The sequence below is a fragment of the Oncorhynchus mykiss genome, chromosome 19, assembly GCF_013265735.2.
Source record: "Oncorhynchus mykiss isolate Arlee chromosome 19, USDA_OmykA_1.1, whole genome shotgun sequence".
Lineage (NCBI taxonomy): Eukaryota > Metazoa > Chordata > Actinopteri > Salmoniformes > Salmonidae > Oncorhynchus > Oncorhynchus mykiss.
In genome coordinates this window covers 49,927,469-49,941,253 of record NC_048583.1, presented here as the reverse complement: position 1 = coordinate 49,941,253, position 13,785 = coordinate 49,927,469, and the positions used below count along the sequence as shown (strand labels likewise).

The 13,785-nt window shown below is 43.7% G+C and overlaps 1 protein-coding gene across 1 annotated transcript in view; it reads right to left on the bottom strand.

Moving 5' to 3' along the window:
* Positions 1-13,550, bottom strand: part of LOC110498067 (peroxidasin) — a 96,806-nt gene extending 83,256 nt beyond the window's left edge. Inside the window, exon 1 of the mRNA XM_036955011.1 lies at positions 13,253-13,550. Within this exon, the coding sequence (XP_036810906.1) occupies positions 13,253-13,437 (185 nt within the window). The 5' untranslated portion in view covers positions 13,438-13,550. The remainder of the gene's footprint in view (positions 1-13,252) is intronic.
* Positions 13,551-13,785: the final 235 nt, after the last annotated feature.

Below are 13,785 nucleotides of genomic sequence, written 5' to 3'. Positions count from 1 at the left end.
GATGTGGCTGGTGGTGCTGTAGTCTGGATGTTGGTCCTCTCGGTGTGGGTTTTCTAGGTGTAGGTCCGGGGGGAGGGACCCGCAGGTCTGGGAGAGTGTTTCACTGGTCTGGGAAGAGTGTTTGTTGATATGTTGCTCGAGTGCTGTGGCCACCCTTTCCTGCTGTGTTCTAAGGTTGTTTGTGCCTGTGTGTAGCATTATGTGGCTGGGTGACCCTAGTTGGTCCTCAGACAGAAGGTCTAGGGCACGCTCGGTGTTTGGACATCAGAGTTTAGACACTGTGTGTTTGGAAAAAAGTTGATTTTCTTGTATATATTTCCCATTTGAGTCCATAAGGACTCAGTGGGTGTGGGGGTTTGTCAGGAGGACTATCAGGGTGGCTGAAAGGGGGTGGGATCCCCTGGGCTCGGGGTTCTTCATTTGTCTGTCCTGCTGTGATGTCGAGGCTATGGTCAGGGTCTGGGGTGGACTGTTCTGCTGTGGTGTTCAAGACTTTGGTCAGGGTCTGGAGTGGGCTGTTCTGGTGGCTACTCTGCGGGGGTGGCTAGCTCTTTAATGGGTTGTTCTCTGTCACATGTCATCGTTCTCAACTACTCCTCGATCACTTTCACCTTCTCCTCTAGTGCTCTGTTCTTCTCCTGCTCCTGCTCTTCTCCTGTTGATGTTGTCTCACCACAGTCCATAGTGCAGATATGTCTCTCCACCTCCATCTCTCCAGGTCTGGTTGAGGGAGTGTTGTTGAGCTGGACTATTTTTTGTGCTGACTGGAGTGTGTTCACCTGCTGTTCCAGCTCCACCTGCCGTACCTCCAGCTGGGTGAATTTATCCTTCATTTCAATGAGTACTCTGTGCTGGGAGGTTGACTTTTCGCTTGTGAGGTTGTATAATGAAGAGGTCTGGTCTGACAAGCTCAGGGGGAGGGTATCTTTCTCAAGAGAGCTTATCCAGCTCAGACTAAGCATTACTCACTCAGTTCCAGGTTGGATGGTGTTTTCAGGTTTCTGTTTGTTAGCCTGGAAATAAGAATCTTTGGTAGTAAAAATCCTTTGAAAATCAGGTTATAGGTTTGGAGATTTGATTTGGAGGGAAGGTTATGTTGTGGAGGGTTGTATCCTGTATACAGAACCAGTGAAAAGTTTGGAGACACCTAGTCATTCAAGGGTTTGTCACGTTCTGACCTTAGTTCCTTTGATTTGTCTTTGTTTTAGTATGGTCAGGGCATGAGTTGGGTGGGTTGTCTATGTTCCGTTTTCTCTGTTGTGTTTGCGTTTGGCCTGGTATGGTTCTCAATCAGAGGCAGGTGTCGTTAGTTGTCTCTGATTGAGAATCATACTTAGGTAGCCTTTTCTCACTTGTGTTTCGTGGGTGTTTATTTTCTGTGTCTGTGTGTTCCACACGGAACTGTTTCGGTTGGTGTTTATTTTCTGTGTCTGTGTGTTCCACACGGAACTGTTTCGGTTGGTGTTTATTTTCTGTGTCTGTGTGTTCCACACGGAACTGTTTCGGTTGGTGTTTATTTTCTGTGTCTGTGTGTTCCACACGGAACTGTTTCGGTTGGTTATTTCACGTGTCCTTTATTGTTTTGTTTCAGTGTTTGCTTGTTTTAATAAACGTACCACGCTGCGCATTGGTCCTCCGATCCTTACTACTCCTCCTCGTCTGAGGAGGAGGAAGACAGCCGTTACAGGGTTTTTCCTTATTTTTACTATTTTCTTCATTGTTGAATAATAGTGAAGACATCACAACTATGAAATAACACATATGGAATCATGTAGTAACCAAAAATATTTTTTAAAGTAGCCACCCTTTGCCTTGATGACAGCTTTGCACAATCTTGGCATTCTCTCAACCAGCTTCATGAGGTATTCACCTGGAATGCATTTCAATTAAGGTGTGCCTTGTTTCAAGTTAATTTGTGGAATGTATTTCCTATTTATGAGTTTGAGCCAATCAGTTGTGTTGTGACAAGGTACGGGTGGTATACAGACAATAGACCATATTATGGCAAGAACAGCTCAAATAAGCAAAGAGAAATGACAGTCCATCATTACTTTAAGACATGAAAGTCAGTCAATCCTGAAAATGTCAAGAACTTTACACGTTTCTTCAAGTGCAGTCGAAAAAAGTGCTATGATGAAACTGTCTCTCATTAGGACCATCACAGGAAAGGAAGACCCAGAGTTACCACTGCTGAATGATAAGTTCATTAGAGTTACCAGCCTCAGAAATTGCAGCCCAAATAAATGCATCACAGAGTTCATGTAACAGACACATCTCAACTAGAGGTCTACCGATTAATCGGAATGGCGGATTAATTAGGGCCGATTTCAAGGTTTCATAACAATCGGAAATCAGTATTTTTGGACACCGATTTGGGTGATTTAAAAAAAATATATTTTTTAAACCTTTATTTATCCTTTATTTAACTAGGCAAGTCAGTTAAGAACACATTCTTATTTTCAATGACGGCCTAGGAACGGTGGGTTAACTGCCTTGTTCATGGGCAGAATGACAGATTTTTACCTTGTCAACTCGGGGATTCAATCTTGCAACCTTACAGTTAACTAGTCCAACGCTCTAACCACCTGATGATTACATTGCACTCCACAAGACTGCCTGTTACGCGAATGCAGTAAGAAGCCAAGGTAAGTTGCTAGGTAGCATTAAACTTATCTTATAAAAAGCAATCAATCAATCATAATCACTAGTTAACTACACATGGTTGATGATATTACTAGTTTATCTAGCGTGTCCTGCATTGCATATAATCGATGCGGTGCGTATTCGCGAAAAAGGACTGTCGTTGCTCCAACGTGTACCTAACCATAAACATCAATGCCTTTCTTAAAATCAATACACAAGTATATATTTTTAAACCAGCATATTTAGTTAATATTGCCTGCTAACCTGGCTCGTTGGGAACTCTGTGAAGACTATTTCTTCCTAACAAAGACAGCCAACTTCGCCAGACGGGGGATGATTTAACAAAAGCGCATTTGCGAAAAAAGCACAATCATTGCACGACTGTACCTAACCATAAACATTAATGCCTTTCTTAAAATCAACATACAGTATATAGTATTTAGTATATATTTTTAAATCCAGGTTAGCAGGCAATATTAACCAGGTGAAATTGTGTCACTTCTCTTGCGTTCATTGCACACAGTTTGGGCCGCCTAATTTGCCTGAATTTTACATAATTATGACATAACATTGAAGGTTGTGCAATGTAACAGGAATATTTAGACTTATGGATGCCACCCGTTAGATAAAATACGGAACGGTTCCGTATTTCACTGAAAGAATAAACGTCTTGTTTTCGAGATGATAGTCTCCGGATTCGACCATATTAATGACCTAAGGCTTGTATTTCTGTGTGTTATCATGTTATAACTAAGTCTATGATTTGATAGAGCAGTCTGACTGAGCGATGGCAGGCACCAGCAGGCTCGTGAGCATTCATTCAAACAGCACTTTCGTGCGTTTTCCAGCAGCTGTTTATGACTTCAAGCCCATCAACTCCCGAGATTAGGCTGGTGTAACCAATTTGAAATGGCTAGCTAGTTAGCGGGGTGCGTGCTAATAGTGTTTCAATAGTCACTCGCTCTGAGACTTGGAGTGGTTGTTCCCCTTGCTCTGCATGGGTAACGCTGCTTCGAGGGAGGCTGTTGTCGATGTGTTTTACTCTCTTCTCCAACACTTTGTTTTTGCATTATGTAAACGAAATTGAACATGTTTCATTTTATTTGAGGCTAAATTGATTTTATTGATGTATTATATTAAGTTCAAATAAGTGTTAATTCAGTATTGTTGTAATTGTCATTATTACAAATACATTTTTTTTTTAAATCTTCCGATTAATCAGTATCGGCTTTTTTTGGTCCTCCAATAATAGGTATCGTATGGGCGTTGAAAAATCATAATCGGTCGACCTCTAATCTCAACATCTCAACAGGAGACTGCGGGAATCAGGCCTTCAAAGTTGAATTTATGCAAAGAAACCAATACTAAAGGACACCAATAATAAGAAGATAATTGCTTGGGCCAAGAAACACAAGCAATGGTCATTAGACGAGTGGAAATCTGTAATTTGGTCTGATGAGTCCAAATGTGAGATTTTTGGTTCCAACCGCCATGTCTTTGTGAGACGCAGAGTAGGTGAACGGATGATCTCCGCGTGTGTAGTTCCCACCGTGAAGCATGGAGGAGGTGTGATGGTGTGGGGGTGCTTTGCTGGTGACACTGTATGTGATTTATTTAGAATTCAAGGCACACTTAACCAGCCTGGCTACCCCAGCATAATGCAGCGATACGCCATCCCATCTGGTTTGTGCTTAGTGGTACTATCATTTGTTTTTCAACAGGCTGTGTAAGGGCTATTTGACCAAGAAGGTGAGTGATGGAGTGCTGCATCAGATGACCTGGCCTCCACAATCACCGACCTCAACCCAATTGAGATGTTTCGAGATGAGTTGGACCGCAGAGTGAAGGAAAAGCAGCCAACAAGTGCTCAGCATATGTGGGAACTCCTTCAAGACTGATGGAAACGTATTCCAGGTGAAGCTGGTTGAGAGAATTTCAAAAGTGTGCAAAGCTGTCATCAAGGCAAAGGGTGGCTACTTTGAAGAATCTAAAATATTTATATTATATATATATATGTGTTTAACACTTTTTTGGTTTCTACATTATTCCATGTGATTTCATAGTTTAGATGAATTCACTATTATTCTACAATGTAGAAAATAGTCAAAATAAAGAAAAACTCTTGAATGAGTAGGTGTGTCCAAACGTTTGACTGGTTCTGTATGTCCTTGCAGAAAAATCCAAGTCTCTCTCTCTGCCCCACCTCCAAAGACCTCTCACATACACCTCTCTCTCTTTCTCTCTCTCTCTCTCTCTCTCTCTCTTTCTCTCTCTCTCTCTTTTTTTTCTCTCTCTCTCTCTCTCTCTCTCTCTCTCTCTCTCTCTCTCTCTCTCTCTCTCTCTCTCTCTCTCTCAGTCAGGGGATTGTTTAGCTTTCTGACATATGCCCAACTTGGACAGCCAAGGACTCTCTCTGGGCGTGCATGACTCATACATTGTTAAACAAGAACATGGCAGTCTCCCCACCTCGAAGAACAAGGTCATCTCAATCTCCAAACATGGTTGGAGCTTTTCTTCAATACGTCTCTGTCTGTATCCTGCAGTGTAGAATCCCACAGAGCCTGAAGGAGTTGGACAGAGCACCGACAGGACCTGAGGGCCATTGCCAATGCAACAGCCTGGACTGCTTCTCAGACATTCAATAGAGAAAGCTTTCACAGGCAGTGTAGCAGCACAGAAGGACACAGGAGACGTGACTGCGATCATAATCAGGGATGACATTTGAAATAAAGGGATTCCCCATTCACTTTTCTCTATAGGGTATTGTGTCTTCTTCTCTGACATCCTTTAATGTCTTCATCCAGGAATCTATCTTACCAACAGTCACAAAGTTCTTATCAAGCATTATAAAGGTTCATTATGAGGGCATAAAAAAGCAATCCACTTCAGCACCAGATTTCCCTCCAATGAGACCATTCACTGACAACATGGCTGCAAAGTATTGATATGCTTGATTTGCAACTATGCACACACAGCCCCTCCTGTACATGCATAAAAACTCCTAAACAAGTCACAAGGAGAATCTAACTTTTAGGAGACATCCTTGGTGGAACAATGCAGTAACTAATAACGCTATGACAATGCTCTTTTTAGGGAAATGGTGCAAAACCACTTCAACAACATTAGGATTCAGCAGCCACGCTGCCCACCCCCCTCTCCACCCTCTATAGGACAGCCACAGGAAGAGAGAGGCCAGTAGGGTTCCTTTCAACAACTATCTTCGGCACAATCTCCCTGTGCAAATGAGCAAAGCGTTGTGGATTTCTGGCTTTGCATTCCATAATGCTGCAGAGACTAAACGCCTCACAAAGCCTGACTGCAGCAAATTCCACACAATGGAGCTCCTCTTTTCTCTCCCTCCCTGACTGTCTGTGCCGCTCTCTAACTCACTCATTCAGGCCCCTGCTGTAGGCCATCAGTATGTTTCATGCAGGCTAATAATTCAACATGAAACTGATTATGGCAGTAGGCCGAGTATGACATTAGACATGTAAACACCTTACTCTGCTTATCTTAATCAGCGTAAGGTCATAATCGAAGTAAGCAGATGTCAATTAAAGCACCTGTTCTTTTTAACAATCTTTTGAATTGTTAGGACGTCATCAGCTGTGTATTTGATCTGTGTGTGTGCTTGCACCAGCAGCGAGAGCTTCCCTCTTTTGTGCAAATGAAGTGAGTTCAAAAAAACTGAATGTATGCATCTTTGAAAAAGTTTTCATATACAAACTTTACGTACAAATACATGACAAAGTACAGATATTAATATTTTTGTTAAACATTTATTATAATAAAATAAATAAAATAAGAGCCATATATTGGAAAGACACCAAGAGACAACACAAATACTATTTACACACTATTAATATATACATAGTCATTCATATTCTATTCTAAGTAGGGATTGAAAGACAAACGGTAAACCCCTGTCGCCTGCCTGACCAAATCTACCCAGTAGGGCTCTAAGGACTTTTAGTTTTAGTATTTTTTGTTGTTGTACTTTTTATTCCTTTTCTCTCCAATTTTGTGATTTCCAATTGATAGTTACAGTTTTGTCCCATCCCTCCCATACGGACTCGGGAGAGGCGAAGGTCGAGAGCCATGCGTCCTCCGAAACACGACCCCGCCAAGCCGCACTGCTTCTTGACACACTGCTCACTTAAGAACAAGGACATCCCAACCGCCCAAACCCTCCCCTAACCCGAAATGCTGGGGCCAATTGTGACCGGTTCTCCCGGTCATGGCCGGCTGCGACACAGCCTGGGATCGAACCCGGGTCTGTAGTGACGCCTCTAGCACTGATCAGTGCCTTAGACCGCTGTGCCACTCTGGAAACCCAATCAAAACCATCTTATATAGATAGCAGGTTCCCTGCCTTGTAGCATGCTGTATAGTTCAACTTCAACCCCCACCTGCCTTGAACCCCCAGTGTCTCAGTCAACCTCTAACCACTCAGTCTGTCTTATCACACTCTGTTCAGATCAACCAGCAGCTACTCCTCTGATTCTGGCTGCTCCTGTCAACTATCATGTTTCCGCTGAAGATCAGGTGAAAAACTGACTTGTTGATTCACCAAACTACAAAGCAAACCCTTTGACCTGAAATTCATTCTGATAGCCTGTGAGAGTGAACCAAAGGCTGAGCCTTCACATTTAATCTCGGGTGTTACTTTAACGTTATTAGTCTAATACAGAACAGAGTTTCAAGAGGGTTTGTTTGTAGCAATTCTGTTAAAAACACCACATCCACCACAGGGTGTGAGAGTGAAAACGCGAATGAAGGAGCTCATTTGAATACTAAACATTACTTAAAGGAGGCAAACTAGGCCATAACAAGCCACTTTAAGAGCTAGCACATTGACACATTTACAATGGACAGACTCCCCTTTGCCATGGCGTTGCCCATGTGTTTATAATAAGGGTTCACTTTCACAATGTTTAACACGTTTCTGCAGTGGGCGCCAGACCATGTGACAACACAAGCAGTGAAATTAATATACGTAAATAAATAACAAGAGACTATTTGTAAGGCTTCAGACAAGACATCTACATTTGAAAGAACCAAAAAGGAAACAGTCCGTAACAATTCGGTATGCACTGAAATGTCACAGAAACATTCCCCACCCAAACCTCACAATTACAAGACAAGCTAACGGTATTAAACGGGCCCCGGGGCTAAATTATGAAAGGCCGTAGTATCGACAAGCTCCGACGTTATCGGTTTTGGTTTTGGTACGGGAGAAATTAAGAAAATAAATGTCCTATTTACTATTGCTACATAAACGTTATCTTGCACATTTTATCTCACCAACCGTTTCTAATTTGGAATAAGATGAAGACATTCGTCTATGATGCGTTTTCGCTATTCCCAATCCAGAAGAGAGATCTCTCTGGCGCGGAGCCTGTGTCTCTCTCACGCTACAGCACACACGCACGCACACACACACACACGCACGCACACACACACACACAAGAAAGCCCCTGCTCTTAACTAGTGACGATGGCGGAGAGAACTAAACGTTCAAAAGTGTGGTTACACTTCACCAGAGTCGATGCTGGCAATGCTCATTGCCACAAGTGCAACAAGACTTTTGCTTGTAAGGGCGGAATCACGAGCACTCTGTCCAAACATCTATGGAAAGAGCATCATGTACAGGCATAGAAACAGTTTGACTGCCTAGCTCGTAGTTCAGCTCTCGTTGCCCGGTCTACGTTAGCTATGTATGCTAGCAGCCTAGAGCCCACACACGGAGTTAACTCAATTATGAGAAACATGGGGTCATGATCAAAAGTAACCATTAGCCAGCTGATTGTATAGCTATGGGTGCGTTCATAAATTGAATCACTCATTTAAAGATATTGCACATTTTTGTTAAAGTTGCAGCTACAATGAACCAACCCACTCCTCCCTCTAATACCGCTGGTTCAAACCAAAGCCCTTTCACTCTGGCAGCTAGTGGGAGGATGACTGAGGAGGGTGAATGAGTGCCACCTAGCCGTGACCAAGTTCACAGTGAAAGGCCTACACCCCTTTGCAACAGTGGAGTCCAAGGGCTTTCGGTAACAGTCTGTCAGTGATCAGCTCACTGGTCACGATAACAACACCCACCTGTAGCACGCGCTCCAGCAGGTATATCTCACTGGTCATTCCCAAAGCCAACAGCTCCTTTGGCCGCCTTTCCTTCCAATTCTCTGCTGCCAGTGACTGGAACGAATTGTAAAAATCCCTGAAGCTGGAGACTTATATTTCCCTCACCAACTTTAAACATCAGCTATCTGAGCAGCTAACAGATCGCTGCAGCTGTACATAGTCCTTCTGTAAATAGCCCATCCAATCTACCTAACTCATCCCCATATTGTTTTTATTTACTTTTCTGCTCTTTTGCACACCAGTATCTCTACTTGCACATCATCATCTGCTCATTTATCACTCCAGTGTTAATCTGCTAAATTGTAATTACCTCGCTACTATGGCCTATTTCTTGCCTACTTCCTCACGCCATTTGCACACACTGTATATAGACTTTTTTTTTGTTCTATTGTGTTATTGACTGTACGCTTGTTTATTCCATGTGTAACTCTGTGTTGTTGTTTGTGTCACACTGCTTTGCTTTATCTTGGTCAGGTCGCAGTTGTAAGTGAGAACGTGTTCTCACCTGGCCTACCTGGTTAAATAAAGGTGAAATAAATACATATATATTGAATTGTATTGTATTCATTTTTAGGATATAGTATGATGGAACTCTATCTAATGATAGAGAGATTCATGGAGCAGTATCCAGCAATCCAAGCAGCAGCCTTGGACCCACGACTATGAAAAGCAATGACCAAGGACAACCTGGACCGTCTGAAGGACGAGGACTTCCATAAGGCTGAGGAGTTTGTCCAGCTCATGAGAATCCTCTATACATCCACAGTGTGTGTGTCATGTGAAAAGAATGCCACCTGTGGACAGATCATACCCATCCTCCACAAACTGGAAGAGCACTTCACTGTGAAGCATGAAGATCAGTTTGTGGCAACCATCAAAGAGAAGGTGTGGGAGAACCTCTCCGAGCGCTATCAGGATGAGGACATTCAAGCCTTCCTGCATCAGGCCACAGCAATGGACCCCAGATTTAAAGGGAGGCAGGTGAGTGACGCCACCTGGGACAGGCTGAGGAAGGAAACTGTTGAGGCCAATGTGACAGGAGCAACACCAGGGCTGTCAGAGGAGCCGGAGCAGACAGACACAGAGCACCAGCAACAAGATGAGGAGCCTGAAGGAGAAGGAGAGGAAATGGAGGAGACAGTCCCTCTATTGTAAAAAACAAGGAGTGCCTTGGAGGAGCTGTTCTCAGAAGAGGACAAGGAGTTGAGGTTGACGATCCAACAGGACACCTCGTCCCTCACCCTCAGTGAGCATGTTGACCTAGAGGTGGAGCTCTACAAAGGCCTGCCTCCCATCCGTATGGCTGAAGATCCTGTGATGTGGTGGTGATAGAAGAGAGCTACTCTGCCTCTCCTCACAAACATTGCAACAAGCTACCTCTGTGCTCAAGCCTCCTCCACCCCGAGTCAGAGGGTATTTTCGACTGCAGGGAACATAATAAGCCAGGAGAGGGCCAGAGAAGGCAAACATGTTGATCTTTCTCCAGAAGAACTGCTAAGAACTGTTAGTCCTTTTGCAGCCTACCTGCTGGCCCCACCCGTGTTGCACTGTCTTTCCTTCTGCAGCCTACCTGAAGGCCCCACCTGTGTTGCACTGTCTTTCCTTCTGCAGCCTACCTGAAGGCCCCACCCGTGTTGCTCTGTCTTTTCTTCTGCAGCCTACCTGAAGGACCCACACGTGTTGCTCTGTATTTTCTTCTGCAGCCTACCTGCTGGCCCCACCCGTGTTGCTTTGTCTTTTCTTCTGCAGCCTACCTGAAGGACCCACACGTGTTGCTCTGTATTTTCTTCTGCAGCCTACCTGCTGGCCCCACCCGTGTTGCTTTGTCTTTTCTTCTGCAGCCTACCTGAAGGCCCCACCCGTGTTGCTCTGTCTTTTCTTCTGCAGCCTACCTGCTGGCCCCACCCATGTTGCACTGTCTTTTCTTCTGCAGCCTACCTGCTGGCCCCACCCGTGTTGCACTGTCTTTTCTTCTGTAGCCTACCTGCTGGCCCCACCCGTGTAGCACTGTCTTTTCTTCTGCAGGAAAATATTGTTTATTTCATTTGTTTACATTTACATAATGACGACATTAGAGTTTTTAATAGTGATTTGTTCAAAACAATGCTGTTTATTTTGCTGTAAATAATTGTTTATTTGATACCCATCCCTACTTGTGTCTTTTATGGCTTCAAATGTGCCTTCACAGAGCATTAGCAAGCGGAACAATAAGCATCAACAGCTGTGGGCTTGTGTGTCGGTACAGGCTGAGAGGATTCATGAGCGCTGATGGCAAAATAGAGCTGACAATGTGAAAGTAATCATTCCTCCATCTTAGGAAATCCCAGAGCAGGAGTGCAGCAACGTCGTTACAGAGAGGAAGCGTCATTTACTATTATGCCTCAAACAGAGTCCTCAGAGACAACAGCTGAAAAATAAATGTGGAACATCGATGGTGGGAGGGAAAAAAGAAAAACCCTGAAAGTTAAAACAACGGGAGCACCGAGCACAGGTCCTGGGTGTACCGTATCCCCCTGTTCCCTTCAGGAAGTAAAGGGAAGAGAGATGTTTAGAGTGCAACGATACTTATCTCACACCAGCCACTTACTTTTTGAGATTCTCTTATTTAATGTACAAATATGTGTGTATGTTTTTTAGCCGGAGTGTTTGGGCCAGGGTCCAATGAGTTCTTTCAGGGGTTGACATCAGTAGAGAAGCATGCATTACACACACTGGGTAGAATGACTAGGCTCAGAGCGTTTAGACACACACACCACATTAGAACTGGGGTCAGTCTGAGCTCCAGCTCCAGCTGGGCCTCTCAGGAGAGACACAGGCATCTGGCACAAAGCTGCCTGCCCTGCACCAACCAACCAAAATGTTCCCCTAATCAAATGCATCACAGGAGAGAACTAGGGAGGGTTTATAAGTTTAGAGAGGGAGAGAGAAAGAATGGGAAAGAGAAAGAGGGGGAGAGTGAAAGAGAGGGAGAATGTAAGAGAAAGAGAAGGGGATACTGTGGAAGAAGAGAGAAACTTAGAGATGGAGAGAGAAAAAAGGGAAGACATATAGAGAAAGAGAGATGGATAGATTGAGAGACAGAGAAAGGGGAAACAGAGATTGAGATTTCCAACAATAACAAAATACATTCCCAGAGCTTTGAGGATCCTGGTTGTGGAATGCTGATGAGGAGGAATTTTCACATCAGAGACGGGCACACTGCCAGATCAGGACAAGGAATGCAATGCCCCGACCGTCAGGGCTTGGCCAGCCAGCATCTCTCCAAATGAACCTCTACATACAATACCTCCTGTCTCCAACATGCCCACCCAGTCACCTCTGCCCCCAGCCCTCACAGCCAGCCATCAGCTGACCCAGTTAAGCTACGAGAAATAGAACATTTTGTATTTTTAGCCTCCATAAGGGTCCATAAAGCTACCAGAAAGTATGACACAGGACTGGTGTCATAACGTGGTTCTACCCACACACAAACATACACACTCACTTTTCTCCATCAAAGGAGCTGTTAATCCAGCCTGACTTCTGTTTAATAAGGTTTACTGTGATCTGCTATGCAGAAAGACTTCATATCCAGGGAGATACATATTCCCCACAATCAAGCGTTCCTTCAAAAGAGTGCTTGAGTTCAGTGTGTGCACAATTTACAGTGGAAAAATGGGAAGGCAGGGACAGTCGGATTCATGTTCTGACAAGACTGAGCGCAGGCCAGCAGGGCAAAGAGACAGGTGTCTGCTTACTTCAAAGTCCTGCGAGCCAACTGACATATGCTTTCCCCTCCAAAGCCTTCCTCCGTACAACACTCAACACTGACAGATTCAGAAGCGTCCAATGGAGGAAGGAAGAAGGAGATGAAGAAGAAAAGGGGCTCCAACTATGCTCTGATGTCTGAAGCCTTTGTCCTAGTTTCCGGAACAAGCACATATGTACAATTCCCATTTCAGACAGAATATTTGGTAAATTAACTGTAAAAAAATATATTTTGGTTAAAGGGTCTGTCAAAATGCAGGAATCATGACTAGGTCTTTGGGTGGATTTTAATTTGCCATGTTTTTTTTTTTTTTACCTCCTACCCCTTTCAGATATACCAACAAGCTTGAATAAAAAAAAATCAGGCATTGTAGATTATTGGAATTTTGGTATCTGTATGAAAGATGTAAAATAAACCTGGAAAATAAATTGCAGAATCCATCATTGCAACTTTGAATATTGTCAACCAGAATGGCGATCTGGTCCAGAAGAGGATAGCTCTTATGATACTGCATTCTCAACTGTGGTTTAAATATGGTAAGAATTGATACATTAACATAATTTAAATTATTTGGCTTAAATACAAACATAAGCGATCGTATGGTCATCGCAAAGCGCTTGTGTTGGTTGTTACTCCTCCAGCAATCCGTGCGTTCATTCCGTTCCCTCCATAGCCTACAAACTTTCCCTTTAGATACAATGTAACGTTACTTACAGGATGGTTGTCGATGGAGCGACAGCAGGTACGGTTTCCAGATTTAAATGCATACATCTCACGGTGGTACGAAAACATAAACACCGGCTTGGACAAGAAATTACAGGCTGCGGGCCAACGGCGACCACAATCAGTCCCACCGCGATTAGAAAAGGGGAGAAGAGTTGGCTTGTCCTCAGCGCCATTGCTAGGGAGTCAGCAGCGCAGAGAACACACCGCCAGCTACCCCTCTCGCAGACTAACTACTACATCGGCAGAGTTATTGTAAAGCTAAACTCAGCTGCCTTTGACCCGCTCCCTCCCTCAAAGCAGAGAGAGAGAGAGAGAGAAGTAGGGCAGTGTTACAAGTTATATTGGATTCGGGAGCAAGCCAATCAAGAAACCATGTCAAAGTAGATTTAGGCCTAATGGAATGTATGGTTAATAAAATTATATTTCATACATCATCTGTTTAAAAGTTGATCAATGTACTCTTCAATAAACACATCGTACAGTTAGTTATACCACACTAACTCACGTTTCTGGAGTTTCCA